The following is a 16,586-nucleotide window of genomic DNA, read 5'->3' on the forward strand; positions in this document are numbered from 1 at the left end:
TCAAAATAGGCAAATAAAAATTACTAAATTGTTACACTAGCAGAGCAAATATTTAGCTTACTTTAAATTCGGATGCTTTGCTCAGAATAAACAATCTGAATAGGAATTGATAAAACAATATTTGTTTATGCTTTTATTGTAAATGACCGGTCTTTCGTTGAGGTTTTTAAAATTAATTTTTTCATTCATCTTTACAGTACTATAATATCTTAGCTACATATATAAGTCATTTTATACTGGGTTAGATTGTTTTACGTATGCGTCGTTTTAAAAATACTTTTATTTTTTTACTTTATTTTTATTTTACTTTATCCATACCGTCACTTGAAGATTTATACCTAAGCCTGAAAGATATTGGATTTATTACCCCATGCCGCTCGTTTCAGTAGACACTTTTTGTGATTGAAATCAAACATAAGGAAAATATATTTTCCGGTGCTTATTTTGACAATAATGTCACGTGACCTGGTACATGCACACTTGTAACCCGATGTGACGGGATCGCAAAAAAGCCAGGAATATCCCGGTGAAAGAATTTTTATTCAAACATTTTTGGAGAAGAAAATTCTCAACAACCATTTGCTTCATTTTATAATACTGCCGGTTAAAGATGATTGATGTTCAATCATATAAGATGAGATCGAAGGATTTACGTAATTAAAATTTTGGTCATAATATTATACAAAAAAAAGAAAAATATCTTTATAATAAAACAGTAAAGTTTATTTATTATTTAGCAATTTTTATTCTCGATCGCATTTACGACTTGTACACGTGTAGGTATTGCATATGACTTGTGATTGTGAATGTTTGCCACAAAATCATACTTTTGCGCCACATTCGTTCTCTGTCTCAACTAAGGTAAAGATAAGAATAAGTAAAAAAAACTATTTAACTTATGACAAATCTGACGCACAGCACTTGGCCGAAATCTCGGCGATTCGCTTTTACGACACAACACGATCTCCCCACAAGCCCATTTGCCAAGATTCGTATTTCCTGTCGCAGCATATTTGAGGGTTTTCCCTACTCCTTATCACTCGATTCCCGCTTTTGAGCCCTTAAACATTAATGATCCGCTTTAGGTTAGGACGTAATGGCAACCCGTGCGAGGGTAACAAAAACAAAACACGTGGGTAGAAAGGCTGATGCTTTACGTTTATACATACATATAATCATATCTATATCCCTGATGATATTTCAAGACTGTTGGCTCTGTCTACCCCGGCAGAGCCAACAGTCTTGAAAATACTGATAGCCCGTGTTCAGCTGTTGTTTGGCTTAATTAATGATAGAATTGAGATTCAAATAGTGACAGGTTTCTAGCCCATCGCCATCGCCGAGTGGTCCTTAACGTTTATTCATTCATTCATATTATGACGTCTATATCCCTTGTGGGGCAGACAGAGCCAACAGTCATGAAAAGACCGACAGGCCACGCTCAGCTGCTTGGTATGTGATTATCTAAATATGTAGGTATGAAAATATTGTTATAATAAACACTTAAAATCTTGTTATTATTAGACTTTCCCGGTAGTATACGTATATCTTAAAAACATCAACATTTAATAGGAATTTCAGAATTTTATCTTCCTGATTTTTCGACAAGAAACAACCTTTTCCCACACGGTGGTCAAAATGTCTAGAGGTTTTCACTAATGGAATGCAGTATTGGTTGATATCATCTTCAATAAGGAAGAAACTACTAAGGTGAGTGCGGCCAAAACCGTCCGCGGGTCAATACCGGCTAAGTAAGATCGCGGCCAAACTAACATATTTATGCTAATTCTAGCCCGGTCAATAAATCAGCACTGTTTTATTTGTTCGAACTGTGTTCGACAGATGGCGTTATACCGTCCGCTTTTGGAGTAATCTTTGTTGAAAGTTTAGTCGTTTCTAGAACTCGATGCACGAGTGTGAAATGGTAACGAAAAAATTTAGATTAAATAGTGAATTTAACTATTAAAGAGTTTAGGTGATGTCAAAACGCATTGTTAAAGGTAAGTACTTATGTTATACTCTGTTGCTTTTAATTAAAACTCACTTGTTTTTGAGTTATTCAAAGGAAAAAATGTATAACCTAAAAAATGGATAGTGGGAAAAATCGTACAAAATTAACGGGGCAAAATCGTTATATGGCGATTCTGCCCCTTATCAGACGTCGTCAATATTTTTGATCTACTATTATTATTTTTTTTCAAGACATTCAGTATTACGGTATTATTCATGTATACAGATATCATATCTTTTTTTTTCTTATTTCATAACAAGTGTTTTTTTCTACAGATCAATATGGTGCGAAATTATAAAAGAAAAACAGATAGGGGATCGTACAAGAAAGAAGACTTACAAGCAGCAGTACATGCTGTTAGAAATGGCTCATTAACTGGGTACAAAGCTGCTCAAATTTATAACATTCCAAGGACCACAATAATGGACCACGTCCACAGAAAAAGGCTCTCTAATACTCTTGGAAAAAGACCTACGTTATCACCGGACATAGAGAATAACATAGCAAGTTGTCTCCATATTATGGAAAAATATGGCTTTGGCCTGACCAGGGCTGAAATTTCCGATTTGGTGGCGGAATATGTCACCAAAAACAATATACAAACTTGTTTCAAAAATGGAAAGCCAGGTAAACTATTCTTAATTTTGTTTTGAGATATTTGTTTTATCTTTATTATATACTAGTTTTTCTCACGAAATTTGTTTCGCTTTAAAAAGCCTGTCTTATTCCAGACCATAATTTAATCTGTTCCAAATTTATTCCCGATCCTTCAGCCGTTTTGAGGTGATATACTATATCAATGGAACAGACGTATACACACATATACACAAACCCATTCACAAAGTTTTGCATTTATATCATTGGTAAGATAAATACGTTAATGTGAACGGCATCGCACTCCATTTCAAAGTTTTGAAACGGTGCTTGAAATTAATTTTCAATTGAGCATAACTTATTTTTACCTTACCCGAATTCGACGAAAGAAAGTTTTGACAATACTCCTAATTATATGAAATTCACCTGTTAAAGCCGCGTTTAAGTCCGTTGAGTAGTTTCGAAGTTATGACCTACCAGACACACATACAAACATTCCAAAAATTGTTTTATTGCTCTGCTACTCTTCTTTGATCACCCTTCATCAGTTTTTTGGAAAATTATTTAATGTACATACACGGTATTTTTACTGTCTTATTATATATATTGAGTAGTATACCATCGCTAATATGTTACTCTTATGTTTAAGCTATATTATCATAACTTTCATTTAAATCCTTTCTGTAGTTTTGCGTGAAAGAGTAAAAAACATAGACTAACATACTTTCGCATTTATAATATCGGTAAGGATTTTGTATGCGAATAATGACACAAGCTTTGTCTTATATATTTATTTAATTTAAATAAATGATAATGTCAAATGTGAAAAATTTATGTTTCTGTGTTCATTGCAGGAAAGGATTGGATAGCTGGTTTTCGAGAAAGAAATAATCTGTCAATTAAAAAACCACAGCCTGTGGAATACGCGCGTAAAGTAGCAGCTGATCCTTTCGTGTTGAGCGAGTATTACGAATTGTTAAATAAAACAATTAAAACTTTAGGTTTACAAGATAAACCAGGAGCTATTTGGAATGTGGATGAAACCAACTTTTCCAAGGATCCCCTTAAATCGAAAATCGTTGGTGTCAAAGGTCATGCTGCTACAAGGACGATATCTACACCAGGTAAAGACAATACCACAGTTTTACTAGGAGCTAGCGCTGCAGGGGACAAAATCCCACCCTTAATCATCTTTAAAGGCAAATATGTCTGGGACGAATGGACTTCGCCAAATGCATATCCTAGGACCACTTATGCTGCCACCAAAAATGGATGGATGGAGAGTGACGTTTTCGAAGCTTTTTTTAAAAAATCTTTTTTACCGAGTATAGGCGTTGAGCGCCCCGTATTGTTAATTTATGATGGCCACGCAACCCACGTTGGTTTGAACATTATTGAAGCGGCAAGGGATGCAAATGTTACCATCTTAAAACTTCCGCCCCATACAAGCCATATACTCCAACCATTAGACATTTCAGTCATGAAGTCCTTCAAAGATCGTTGGGATAAAGTTCTTGTGAAGTGGCAGAGATTAAATATAGGCGTACAATTGCCAAAAAAAGAGTTTTCACGTATTATTGGAGAAGTATGGGCCGGCATAGAGCCACAAATACTTATGAATGGTTTTCGTAAAGCCGGGATATACCCTTTTAATCCTACAGCAGTTGATAAATCAAAGTTAGATCCTATGAAATTGGCCCGATTTCAAGAACAGAGTTCTGCGTTAGCACCAAAAAAATATGAACCACAAAACTTAATATCAATAGTATTGACATTGATGAACAAAAACATTACACAAACTCCTAATAGGCGGCTTGAAATTGTACAGGAATGTAATTCTATAAGCACTACCAATACCAAGGAACAAGCTGCGATAAAAAAGCCAAACATCCCATTTGAAGAGTTATTACTGGAAAAAATTAAGCGTAGTGACACCTCAACAAAAGTAAAGCGAAGTAGAGTTGCAACAGGTGCAGAGGTTATCACTCACGATGATGTGTTAACATTGAAAAGAGAAAAGCAAATAAAAGAAAACATTAAATTAGAAAAGAATAAAAAACATATATCTAACAATGTGTGCTTGTTAACTCAACTATCAAAAAATAGTGCTGAAAGGCAACCATTTTCGGGGAAACAAAATCTGCCTGCCTGTTTACAAAATCAAACGCCTGATGCCCGTAAAATAATAGTTACATCAAACATCGTGCTTAAAAAAGCTGGAGCAGTTGATTACTCTTCGACAAAACCTGGCCCATCAGGCATCCACAAAAAAAAGACAAGGACAAATAAATATGCAGCATCTTTCATGATTAAGGGTAAAGACAATAGTAAGAAGAAAAGTGGCAAAGAGAACAGCAAACTATATTATAGAAATAAACCTACAAAGAGTTATGAAACAGAATCTACCAGTTCAACGACCAGTGTATCTGGAATTATGAGTTGTCACAGCGACTCCGATATATTGAATTTCGAATCAGATGATGATCTAAATGATATTGATGGACTTTCATTGGCAGATAACGAAAACAGAAAAAGTGAAGAAGAAAACACTGAAAAAGAAAATACTGAAATAGAAAGAACTCATACTGTAAACACTAACAATGATCACGATGCTATTGAACCTCCAACCGATAAAAATGAGAATGTAAAGGTGGGTGAAATTTCTTCAGGAAACTATACAGTGAAAGACTATGTTTTAGTCCGTTACTATGGGAAGAAATGGATTTATTATGTAGGAGTAATAGAATCTATAGATGCTTGTGACAAAACAAACATAATCTATTCAATTAAGTTTTTCAAAACGGTAAAAAAACCAAAGCTTCTCTTCAAATTTCCTAAAAAAAATGATCGTGATGAAGTAACAATTCTGTCGATAGTAAAAAAAGTGGAATTATTTCAAGATGCGGACAACAACAATGAATACTTCCTAAGTAATTTAGATGACGCAGTGTACTTTCTTTAGTAACGTCATATTTCAAGTCGAAAATGTTACATATTATACAACATTTAATTCAAGTAAAAACCTTATTTTTGATTGTTATTTGTTAACTTGTTTTAAAACTGTGAACTGTTTATTGCGGATATCATTTATAAGTAGTCTACAATTTGTTGAGTTTAGGTATTAATGGTATTAAAAATACCTGTCGACAGACTTTTTAGTAGTATAGTACATAAAAATACATTACACTGATTATATTATATAAGTTAGAAGTATATCCTTTAATTCTGTTTTTTTTTCGTACCAAATATTACAACTGAAAGACTGATTACTGAATACTAAGTACGTAATATTTGAACATTTACTGTTTGAGATATATGTAAACATAATATAAGTGTCACGGCCAATTTATAAGTTACAGATATTTTTATGAACAAGTCCTACTTTTGAAATTTAAATACAATAACTTTACTATGTTTTTGAGACTGAAGTTTTTTCACATTTCTTAGAGTTATATTTGTGTTTTGTTTATCTTTAATTTCAATCATAGTTGCAAAAATATATAATATAATAACTTTACAGCTGTGATTCATCTTCTGATACAGTTTCATACTTTATTTTAAGCAAAAAATTTTTTGAAACCTGAATAATCGCAATAAAAAGTTTTGTATTTCAATGTGTAAGTCACATTAAGAACTGATCATATGTTCAATGATCAAGTGATCAAACCGTTTTCTTCCATGATATGATTATAACGACGCAGAATACTAAAAAATATATCATTTAATTCTGTTTTTTTTTTCGTACCAAATATTACAACTGAAAGACTGATTACTGAATACTAAGTACGTAATATTTGAACATTTATTGTTTGAGATATATGTAAAGATAATATAAGTGTTGATTTCTGCAAGAGTTGTTTTATTTTGATTGCCTTGTGTAAAATGGCAATGAAATTATTCATATAAAAAATCTTAAAAAAGGTTGTTTACTTCTGATGGTAGGAATATGACGGATTAGCCCCAAAAAAATAATTTGGCTTGTAAAAGTCGATTTAACTATTATTTCTAGAACTGTAAGGCAGAAACTCGCTTGGCATTCGCATGTGACTGTCAAGCATGGGTTTATTTTTAAAATAACCATTTATAAATGACAGAAATTGATGCTGGACGATTTAGCCCCAAGTCAGCGGGGAAAACCGTCTATCGACATATTTTTTTAAAACGTAATTTAACTAAGTAAGAGGCATATTTATAGTATTAATATAGAACAATCCAAATAGTCAATAAAATTCTAAATCGATTACGTTAATCAAATCTGAAATATCTAGATAAGAACACAAGTTACGGTCTGTCAAAATGAACTTGCAAAAAAATATGACGGTTTAGCCCTCATCGACCTTACATATTTATGATGGGGGAACACCTTACTATTTAAATGTTTATGTGTCATAAAATATTACGAGTGTGTAAGCAAATAAGTACGCCTTGGAAATAAAACGTATAAGACTTCGCCGGGGGCCAATTACGAAGCAAAGTGAGATATAAAATACAATAGGTACTTTATGTTCCCTTTATTAGGCGGCAGGGCCGTAAAGTCTGTTCTCATCAACGGCCGTCCATCTACTGTTGTGTTGCTAACTTATCTATACGTGTGAAATGGGTCTTACAAAAATACTGCACCATTCTGCAGTTCAAAGAATAAGTGTGTTTTAAGAGAAAAGGTTATGTGCAAACGAACAGCAATATCAAAATTATTTATTTAACGGACTAGCTTTTGCCCGCGACGTCGCCGGCGTGTTTTCTTTTTTAAAGCAATAAGTAACCTATGTTCTTTCTCAGGGTAAACTGTACCACCAAAGTGCCAAATTAGTTGAAACAAAACAAGTTGTATGGTTTAAGCAACAGCGTAGCAGACTGACAGAGTAAATTTCGCATTATGTCACAAGAAAGGAAGGGAAGTAGGAAAAATTGGAAAGTAGAGATTTTAGACAAATTTCAGTCATTAAAAGTATCATGCCCGCGGTGGTATTTAAAATATACTATCTACAATTTTTCACATAAGCACACCCATCAAGGGTTCAATGAAAACTTTAATAGACTCATTCACATATTCAGTACGTAATAATTAGTAATAGGTACGAGCAAAATAATCGCCAAAAGTGCTTTCGTCTGATACAACTCAATCAAAAACCGCGCAATTCTAATTCGCCTGAATCACGGGCCGTATTAGTCAATCCGCAAATTCCACAATAGATCCCGCTCTGGAAATAACTCTACCTGTCTGCCCGAGGACGAACTGAGTGGATTTCCGTGTTCCGCCAATTCCGGGTGACACTGTCGCTATGAAATTGAACACTGGTACTATAGCCCACTGAAATATTCATTGAGCACTTACATTTATGAGCAAGATTGCAGATATGATCGTAATAGAGTCGTTTTTACTCGGGTTAGATGACCGTGTGAGGAAGACAAGGTGTTTCAATCTAGACAACTTTCAGGTGAAAGTAATTAAGTATATTGAAATGATTTGCAAAATATGCAAATTTTCGTTAATGTATTTTTATGATTTTGCGGTGTTTTCAAAATGCAGCGTGGCAGATGGTAAGCCGTAATCTCTGCCTACCCGTCCGGCTCCAAGAAATACGAGTATATATTATTATACCCGTATATACGTTTTATTCCGATTATTAATTTAGAAAGGCCCTCTGACTTTGACATTGACTCTCGTTAAAATTTCATACATATATGTTTTTTATAGAAAAAACTCAAGACAAAACGAATAAATATTTACGTTCTACATATACAATTTATCCTACGCGCGATTTCAATAACCAAGCAGCGTGAACGTCGGATATTAATTACATTCGACTTTTATCCAATAACGGATCATCATTATTGGGTTATCTAGGGAAAATATTATGTTTACTCAAATTATACTCATTTCCACTCTATCGATTTCTATGAAAGTGACATTATGTACACTGAATTTTCTATCTAAATAAGTAGAGAATTTTTCTTTGTGAAAATATCGGTAAACAGACTGTTTTTAATGTAAGGTATTATTATGCCTAATACACGAAACAGATAAGTATTAGAAACATATTCTTATGTGTTTAGAATTGAAGGAGATTCAAAATAACTACATTTTATTTAATTAAAGCATTAAAATTGTTATGCTTAATGGACCCCAGATCCGGAAACATTGTGGCAGAGGGTGTAAGTGCGAAAGATGAAAGAGAATTTTGATTTTGTTTAATTATTTTTAAAAATACACTAATCACAGAAACAAAAATAGAAAATATGTTAATAACGTTTAATTAAGCTCCTGGCATTAAATCCCTCATAATTATTTGAAAATTTATACAAGATTTTTGTCGAGAAAGAACACATCCCTACATAGAACATGAGAAAATCAGTGAATACATCTTAATACATCCAATAGATTGCTTCTTCATTCAGTATCTATTTGCTGATAAATTACACGCCCGGGCACGTTATTATTTGGGAAATATGATGCGAGCTCGGATTTGTTTTCGTGTGTTCCAAACACACGAGTTATTTGCTGGTCCCAAATAAACACAAAAGTTTTATTGAAGTCGTACTGAATAAACCTTGTTTTTCGACAAGTGTAGTTTATACTATAGAGAGGGAAAATTTGCAGATCATAGATATGTATGATCGTAATTTAGCTTTGGTTAGACGATCGCGAGGGAACGATGTCGTGGCGTCGTGGCCTCTGTGGCGCAGCGGTAAGTACGCTTGTCTGTGACACGGGAGGTCCCGGGTTCGAATCCCGGTCAGGGCGTGATGAGAAAAGAACTTTTTCTGATTGGCCTGGGTCTTGGATGTTTATCTATATAAGTATTTATTATTATAAGATATAGTATCGTTGAGTATCTCGTAACACAAGTCTCGCACTTACTTCGAGGCTAACTCAATCGGTGTTATTTGTCCCGTATATATTTATTTATTTATGTATTTAGAATTATCTAGATTTTTTTTTTATTTGCTTTTGAATAATTACTTAGAAATATTATTTTGCAAAATATTGTGTGTAACATAAAATTCTGAGGTTTCAAGTTTATATACGGCCTTTAATAAAAATCCAGGAGGTTCCCATTTTTTGGTCACAGGTCATAGAAAGTTAGATAATAAATAAAAAAAAAAAACCCCGAATAACCTTCGTTACTCTAAACCTAATCCAGCTTGGATTATGGTTGTTGCATAAAGTTAACGATTTCCGAGAATGAGATAAAGTGGCGATCTTGCATGAAAAGGCTAATGCATTTGGATGACAAGTAAAAAGATGTAGTCTATAAAAGCTGTGTATATAATATTTGTACTTCGAATAAAAAAAAAATATTTAATTCTCTTTATTTCGTCCATAGGATCCAGATTTATTATTATTCGTAATTCTATGGTCTTTACAATAAAACTAAAACAAAGAAATGAATTTCCCAGCATCCGTATTTTGCACCAACTCCATTGTAGAGGTCAATCTTGTTGAACTTCATAATATAAGTTCCAGCTGAATACTTGAGCAAACTTTACGCAAACTGCAAAGAAAGGGTTGAAATGGCTCCAAACTTGAGCTAGTCGGACTTTTTACGTTCTGTTTGATGTTGTCTGTCCGATTTTATTCGGCGTGAATGTTCAGCAAAGTTTTGATTTAAATTCCGGAGTTGGATGTTCTTTTCTTATTAAACATTATTTAAAGATCCTAGGTTTTGGAATTGCACTCTCAGTTTTTAGCTTCAAAGTTTGTGATCTGCCTGTATTGCGATTTATTATGAACTTATTGTAACTGTTTTTCTGCGATTCTTTTTCTACAACATCAGTTAGGTTCCTTTTAATGCCCATCTACACATATCATCTCTTTATCTTAACTGGATAGACACAACCAAAAGGCTTGAAAATGCCAGACTAGCAAGCCATGATCAGGTAGATGGCTTAGTGTTTCTACTCTGCCTAAGTAAAAGAAACTCTTACATAGCCTTAAATAGATAAAGTGGAATCAACAGTGGACTTAAGTAATTTATTACAGAAATTTTATTGCACTTTTAACGTTCACTTTAAACATACATACATACATAAACTCACGCCTCTTTCCCGGAGGGGTAGGCAGAGACTACCTCTTTCCACTTGCCACGATCCCTGCATACTTCCTTTGCTTCATTCCTTCCTTTGTTTCGGGCACTTTTGACCTGACCCTTCACCAGGACGTCCTTAATTTGATCAAGATATGTTCGTCTAGGTCTTCCCACCCCGACCTTTCCCTCCACACTCTCCCGACCTTTCCCTTCACTTTAAATTTACTTTAAAAGGTAATCATTATATACCTATGCGAGAATGCAGCCCAAAAATGTGTGTTCCCAACGAGAGTGCTCCTGTCTGAAAACTCACATAAATATCAGCAGTTATAAGAATCATATTAAACCACAAATGGAGACGAAAAACACATTATTCTTATTTCTTTTACAGGTATTCATCAAATCAGAGCTAAAGGTCGGCGTCATTTACGTGAAAGAAAATCAATACACAGAAGAAGAGATTCTAGATAACAATGAAAATTCACCTATGTTCGAAGAATTCTTACAAGTTTTGGGAGAAAAAGTACGACTAAAAGGTATAAAGCAATTTTTATATAAGAACATTTACTTCCCGTTCCCTTAATTATATAAAACGTGAACGTCTTAATTTTGATCCTTATTTCTATTTACTGAAGAGTCACTAATGATAGTCACGTCATCAGTAAGTATATGTTTGTAGACGTTAGCATCCTTGTTTTAGAACCAGGCATTCTCTAAGGATTACTGAGTTCAAAGCTTTGTTCATCAACATTTATGGATCACAAAACGGTATTACCTGGATTTCACTAATTAATTGAAGATATGGGAATCAATTTATTGCAAATTGAAGTAAATTTGATATCTTGATATCTAAATCTATGTACCAAGTAATATATATCTGAATTATTAACTATTTGGAAACCTTAAATCATACAAGTTGAGTATTCTTTGTCATCAAGACAAAGAATACTCAAATATTATCCACCCGTCGAGTCACTTACAGCTTTTGTAACTAAATAGGTAATTTTAATTATAACACAAACAAATCACATTTTTAACTTTAACGGGTTAATGGCTAGATGACTTATTGATATAATTGAGATGAAATGGAAATATAGCTTGCTCAGCCTGAAAGAAAAGTCGAAAGTAGTTGACAAAAAAATCGATCATTGAATTACCCAATTTTTTTAGGCTTCGACAAATACAAGGGCGGTCTCGACACAGTCCACGACCTGACCGGCCTGTACTCCGTGTACACCAACTGGCGAGGCATCGAGATCATGTTCCACGTGTCCACACTTCTGCCTTACGAGCGACACGACCCGCAGAAGCTGCAGAGGAAGAGGCATATAGGCAACGATATAGTCTGTGTGGTATTTCTGGAAGCTGACAATACCGCGTTCTCCCCCGCTTGCATTAAGAGCCATTTTCTACATACGTTTATATTAGGTGCGTATATCTGTTACTATCACGTTATATGAGACATTCTTGATTTAGCCCCAAATAAATGCTATTTAGATACCCAAGATAGTTTTCGAAACCGAAATACTTCTGCTTTACGCGCGACATGACCCACAGAAACTGCAGAGGAAGAGGCACATATTCAATGAGATTATAGTCTATAGTACTTTTCGATATTTACATACAATATATTGAACATACGTATGAAGATCTTAAGATAAAAATATTTGTTAGTAGCCGGCGCCTGCGAGAATATACTATGTATAACAGTGTCGACGAGGTGAAACATTGACTACAAGACAAACAAGACACAAATACCTCACTACTGTTATTGTATGGAGAACATATAAGAAGGAAGATCGCCGCAATTTATTTAAATTATACTGTTTCATGCTATTTCATAATTTACAACCATGCAAATATTTAGATATCTTCTTTAAGGACATTTAACAATAAGTGTATAAAAACGTGAACACTTTCTTTACTCTCGTGTAACTTACAAACCGCTTAAATGTAACAAGCCGCAATTTTCATTCCATAAATAGACATTGGCCGGAGTTCGAAGTTCAACATATCCAAATCAATATTATCGTTGTGTCGCAAAAAAAATCCATACATCCACCAAACCATAAGAACTCAGGTAGACGACTCAACTTATAAATAGGTTACTTAGTGATACGGATATGATAGATCGAACTTTTTTTTAAGCCAAGAGAATCTGAGCTTTTATCAATGAAAAAACTAAATAATGTTTAAGTATTTTATGAAATTTATACATTATACTTAGTTAAAAGTAGTCTTTATCTTCTATGTGATTTATGTGGTATATAATTTTGACAAAATGTCTTAATTCTTTTCAGTGCGGGTTTCAGCAAAGATTAAAAGAAGGCCTACGAGATATGAAGTGTCAGTGGTGACGAGAGATGAAGTGGGCGCCTACAAACCTTATTTGTGGGAGCAGAGCCTTTTTGATAAAGGTCCTATGTTCAGGTAACGAACACAAAAAAACACTCAAGAAATTTTTATAATTTTTTTCTTTCCATTTTTGTCTTTATATACACGGAATATTTTAAAAGGCGTGGACATAACCGGGGTTTACGGACAAAAGGAAAAATACAATATTTCAAGATCAAAATATCAATTGCATCAGTAACCTCGCCTCTGTGGTGCAGCCGTAGTGCACTTGTCTATGATAAACGAACTTTCTCTCATTGGCCTGGGTCTTGGATGTTTATCTATATAAGTATTTATTAATAAAATATAGTATCGTTGGGTTAGTATCTCGTAACACAAGTTTCGAACTTTATCTAACTCTTACTAACTCATTTTTTGTAATTTGTCCCGTATATATTTATTTATTAACCCTAGCAAAATTTGATGATAGTCTTTAAAGGCTAAAAAGGCTTTACAAAAACTGATATTTAAACCTTCCAGAGAATGGCTCCTGACGAAGATAGTAAATGGAGAGAGAGCGTCATACTCCGCTCCAAAATTCGCCAGGATGCAGGAGAGGACCAGGAGCCAGATGTTGGAGGATATTGTCGCCAACCTGCAGAACCATGCGGAGACTGGACAGATCCCAAAACCTTATCGAAGAGGTTTGTTCAGTAATGTTTAGTTGGTAAAGGTTGGATAAAGGATATTACCCGTCTTTCCCACCCTATTAGTCCTATTGAGTTGTGCCATAGCGAGACAAATAATTAATTTGTGTCCAATTAGTTACTTGTCCCTTTTCAGTGTTGGAAATCTTGTAGGTACTCACAAAATTTCCTTGTGAAATGCAAAATTGGGATTGAATAAGAAGAGGTCTTTAAAACGCATGTGTCATTAAATTTCACAGGGTGGGATAGGCATTATCAACCCCTTATCCTATTATCTGACTTTAATTTATTGGTATATTTTATGCTTTAAAACAAGGCTGTGTTATGTCCAATGCTGATAAGATGAAGGTGTGGTGCATTATACCTACTAATTTTACCTATTATACTTGTAATTGTCGATATCTCCCAGGATCCTGGCGCCCCATCGGCCACATGCGTCCCTCATCACCTCTCCTGGACTCCGTGAGAGACCAATTTGAAGACTACGACCAGCTGGCCAAAGACTTTACAAGAGTCTTTCTGAATAACGAACTGAATTGTGCACAGAACGCGCAGTTGTTTGACGTAGTATTTCTGGTGGGACAGTCGAAACAAAAGACCAAGTTTATAGGAGTCAGAGCAATACTTGGTGTCAGAAGTAGGTAGGTTATCACATGGTATTATTGGTTTGGTTGGTTACTCTTCATATGACAGTTATTTGAATAATATATTCACACTTCATTCAAATATCTACTACGAGTATGTCCTATGTCTTTCCATTTGCCGCGATCCTTACATACTTGCATAATTTTATCCACAACCCATCTTTTGAGCTCATTCATGGCACTGTAGTTATTCTGTATCCCAAATCACAGAAAATCTAAAGTCGAAATCGATGCAACAGATTAAATTGTAACATTACTTACCAAATAAATAATGTTTTAATGTATAAATTATTTATTTATTCAACAACAGACAGTTTGTCAGTTCCTAACACATTTTACAGGGTATTCCAAGAAATGCTGTACGGCATACAAACCGGCTTTGGTTCACCTCAAGTCCCTGTCGCTGAGCTGCTGGCGCGGCCGGCACCCACGCTGCTGTCACCAACTCCTGCAAGGCAGAAGAGTAGCAACTTTCTGCAAGTGCCAGATATCGAATCACCAAGGTAACTGCTCAGTAGTTCAGTAGTCTCGACCTTTACCTCTTGCATGACCCCATTTTGTGGGAGTTTCACTAAAAACATATACATAAAACAAGAAAAGGATTATGTCGTCTTTCTATACAATTACTAGATCGATCAAATATACTCGTAATTTGGAATACCTATAGATTAGAGATTCAGAAGTAACACGTAATTCTTCCGAAAATGCTCAAGAGGATGCGAGGCTCCAAAAACTATTCGTCCTATAAAAAGTTTTTACCAGTTTTGACAAGTTATTTTCAGGATTCACTTGACAGTTTCTTAAACATTTAGCAGGGAAATTATTGAGTGTCCAAATAAACAAATGAAACTTTAAAAAACTTTTGTTTCTAGGCCCAAAAGTGTACCCAGTTCGCCGATGGTAAAACGCGCGTTTTCCCGCCTGGGCACGATCACTGCAGGCTGGGGGCGCTCCATCCGCAAGCAGCATTCACAACTCAACGCCGACGACAAGAAAAAGTGGGCTAGCTCGCAGGACTGCTCAAGTATGGCACAAATCTATTTACGCTTCTATCATTTACTACCATTATATTCATTAACAAGCCTCAGATTCCGCAAAGGCCACATTTAACTTACTTATAGTTTGTAAAGGAATAAGACAGAGACAAGATGTCCATTCATGGTGATGATACAGACAGCCGATGAACCTATAAGTTATTAAGAAAATAGTCATTAACATCTGAATAAACAATTATGTATTATACATACATATGGTCACGTTTATATCCCTTGCGGGGTAGATAGAGCCAACAGTCTTGAAAAGACTGAATGGCCACGTTCAGCTATTTGGCTGAATGATAGAATTGAGATTCAAATAGTGACAGATTGCTAGCCCATCGCCTAGAAAAGAATCCCAAGTTTGTAAGCCTATCCCTTAGTCGCCTTTTACGACATCCAATGGAAAGAGATGGAGTGGTCCTATTATTTTTTGTATTGGTGCCGGGAACCATACGGCACTATGTATTATACAATGTTCAGAATCCAAAGTGTCGATGGGGTTATACTTAAATAATATCTATATCCCATAAAATTCGTTATTCTAATGTTGATGTAGGTAACCTCATCGTGTCTGTTAGCGTTGTCTTAAATTTAAATTATATATTTTGTTTACAGATAAAGAAGGCAAAGACAAAGAAAAAGATAAAAACGCAGCGTTAGCAGTACCAAGACTATCCGTATGTGCTGATGCACAAAAGGTTGATCGTGCTAAACTTGCGCAGACTGAGGTTAATATATTTAATGTTATTTGTCATATCAAAACACGTACTCTTCAATAATGTTTTTTTTTTTTAATTTGGATTAAGTTTCTTTATGAGGAACAAGAAAGTAATAATAACTAAACATGACACATTACTTCCAATGTTGACTGACGTAGGCGTCAGCTTTTACGTTGTTTTTAAGACGTTATGCCTTTTTGGTAGGTACTTTTTACGTAAAAATTTATACTTTAAGTGACTTTTACCACGTTTCAGTTTTCAATAATCGAATTTGATCCGGAGACGTTCCGGATCCTGCTGGACTACTTGCACACGGGCAGCTGCCCGCTCACCTGCGCCTCGATCCCGGGGCTCATTTGTGCTGCAGAACATTACGACCTGCCAGAACTGCTGCAGGCCTGTTTCCATCATGCAAAGCAGTTCCTTAGGATAGAAGTTGTAAGTTGTAATTAATCAATAACTAATTTATGTCTATTTTCTCTTTTCATTGATATGGAGTATTTTATTTGT

At 34.8% G+C, this 16,586-nt stretch overlaps 2 protein-coding genes across 3 annotated transcripts in view; both read left to right on the forward strand.

Moving 5' to 3' along the window:
* Positions 1-16,586, forward strand: part of LOC106138363 (uncharacterized) — a 68,256-nt gene that overhangs the window by 48,865 nt on the left and 2,805 nt on the right. Inside the window, exons 9-17 of the mRNA XM_060948305.1 lie at positions 11,027-11,171; positions 11,806-12,063; positions 12,936-13,065; positions 13,510-13,673; positions 14,086-14,317; positions 14,662-14,823; positions 15,193-15,344; positions 15,973-16,085; positions 16,332-16,514. Of these exons, the coding sequence (XP_060804288.1) occupies positions 11,027-11,171; positions 11,806-12,063; positions 12,936-13,065; positions 13,510-13,673; positions 14,086-14,317; positions 14,662-14,823; positions 15,193-15,344; positions 15,973-16,085; positions 16,332-16,514 (1,539 nt within the window). The remainder of the gene's footprint in view (positions 1-11,026; positions 11,172-11,805; positions 12,064-12,935; positions 13,066-13,509; positions 13,674-14,085; positions 14,318-14,661; positions 14,824-15,192; positions 15,345-15,972; positions 16,086-16,331; positions 16,515-16,586) is intronic.
* Positions 1,704-6,902, forward strand: LOC106136949 (uncharacterized). 2 transcript variants are annotated; one of them, XM_013337644.2, is made up of 3 exons: positions 1,704-2,000; positions 2,287-2,638; positions 3,460-6,902. In XM_013337644.2, exons 2-3 carry the CDS (start codon positions 2,293-2,295, stop codon positions 5,565-5,567), a joined length of 2,454 nt encoding a protein of 817 aa, XP_013193098.1. In that variant the 5' UTR covers positions 1,704-2,000; positions 2,287-2,292; the 3' UTR covers positions 5,568-6,902. The 2 variants fall into 2 exon arrangements, with proteins under 2 accessions (XP_013193098.1, XP_013193097.1); XM_013337643.2 differs by having other exon boundaries at positions 1,704-2,638.

Source organism: Amyelois transitella, chromosome 15 (assembly GCF_032362555.1).
Source record: "Amyelois transitella isolate CPQ chromosome 15, ilAmyTran1.1, whole genome shotgun sequence".
In the NCBI taxonomy this organism is placed as follows: Eukaryota; Metazoa; Arthropoda; class Insecta; order Lepidoptera; family Pyralidae; genus Amyelois; species Amyelois transitella.

Excerpts from the sequence above, each read along its gene's own strand:
- LOC106136949 (XM_013337643.2), top strand. The coding sequence starts at position 2,227 with ATGTATACAGATATCATATCTTTTTTTTTCTTATTTCATAACAAGTGT. Across the intron at positions 2,639-3,459 it reads TTTCAAAAATGGAAAGCCAG|GAAAGGATTGGATAGCTGGT; the intron begins GTAAACTATTCT and ends TGTTCATTGCAG.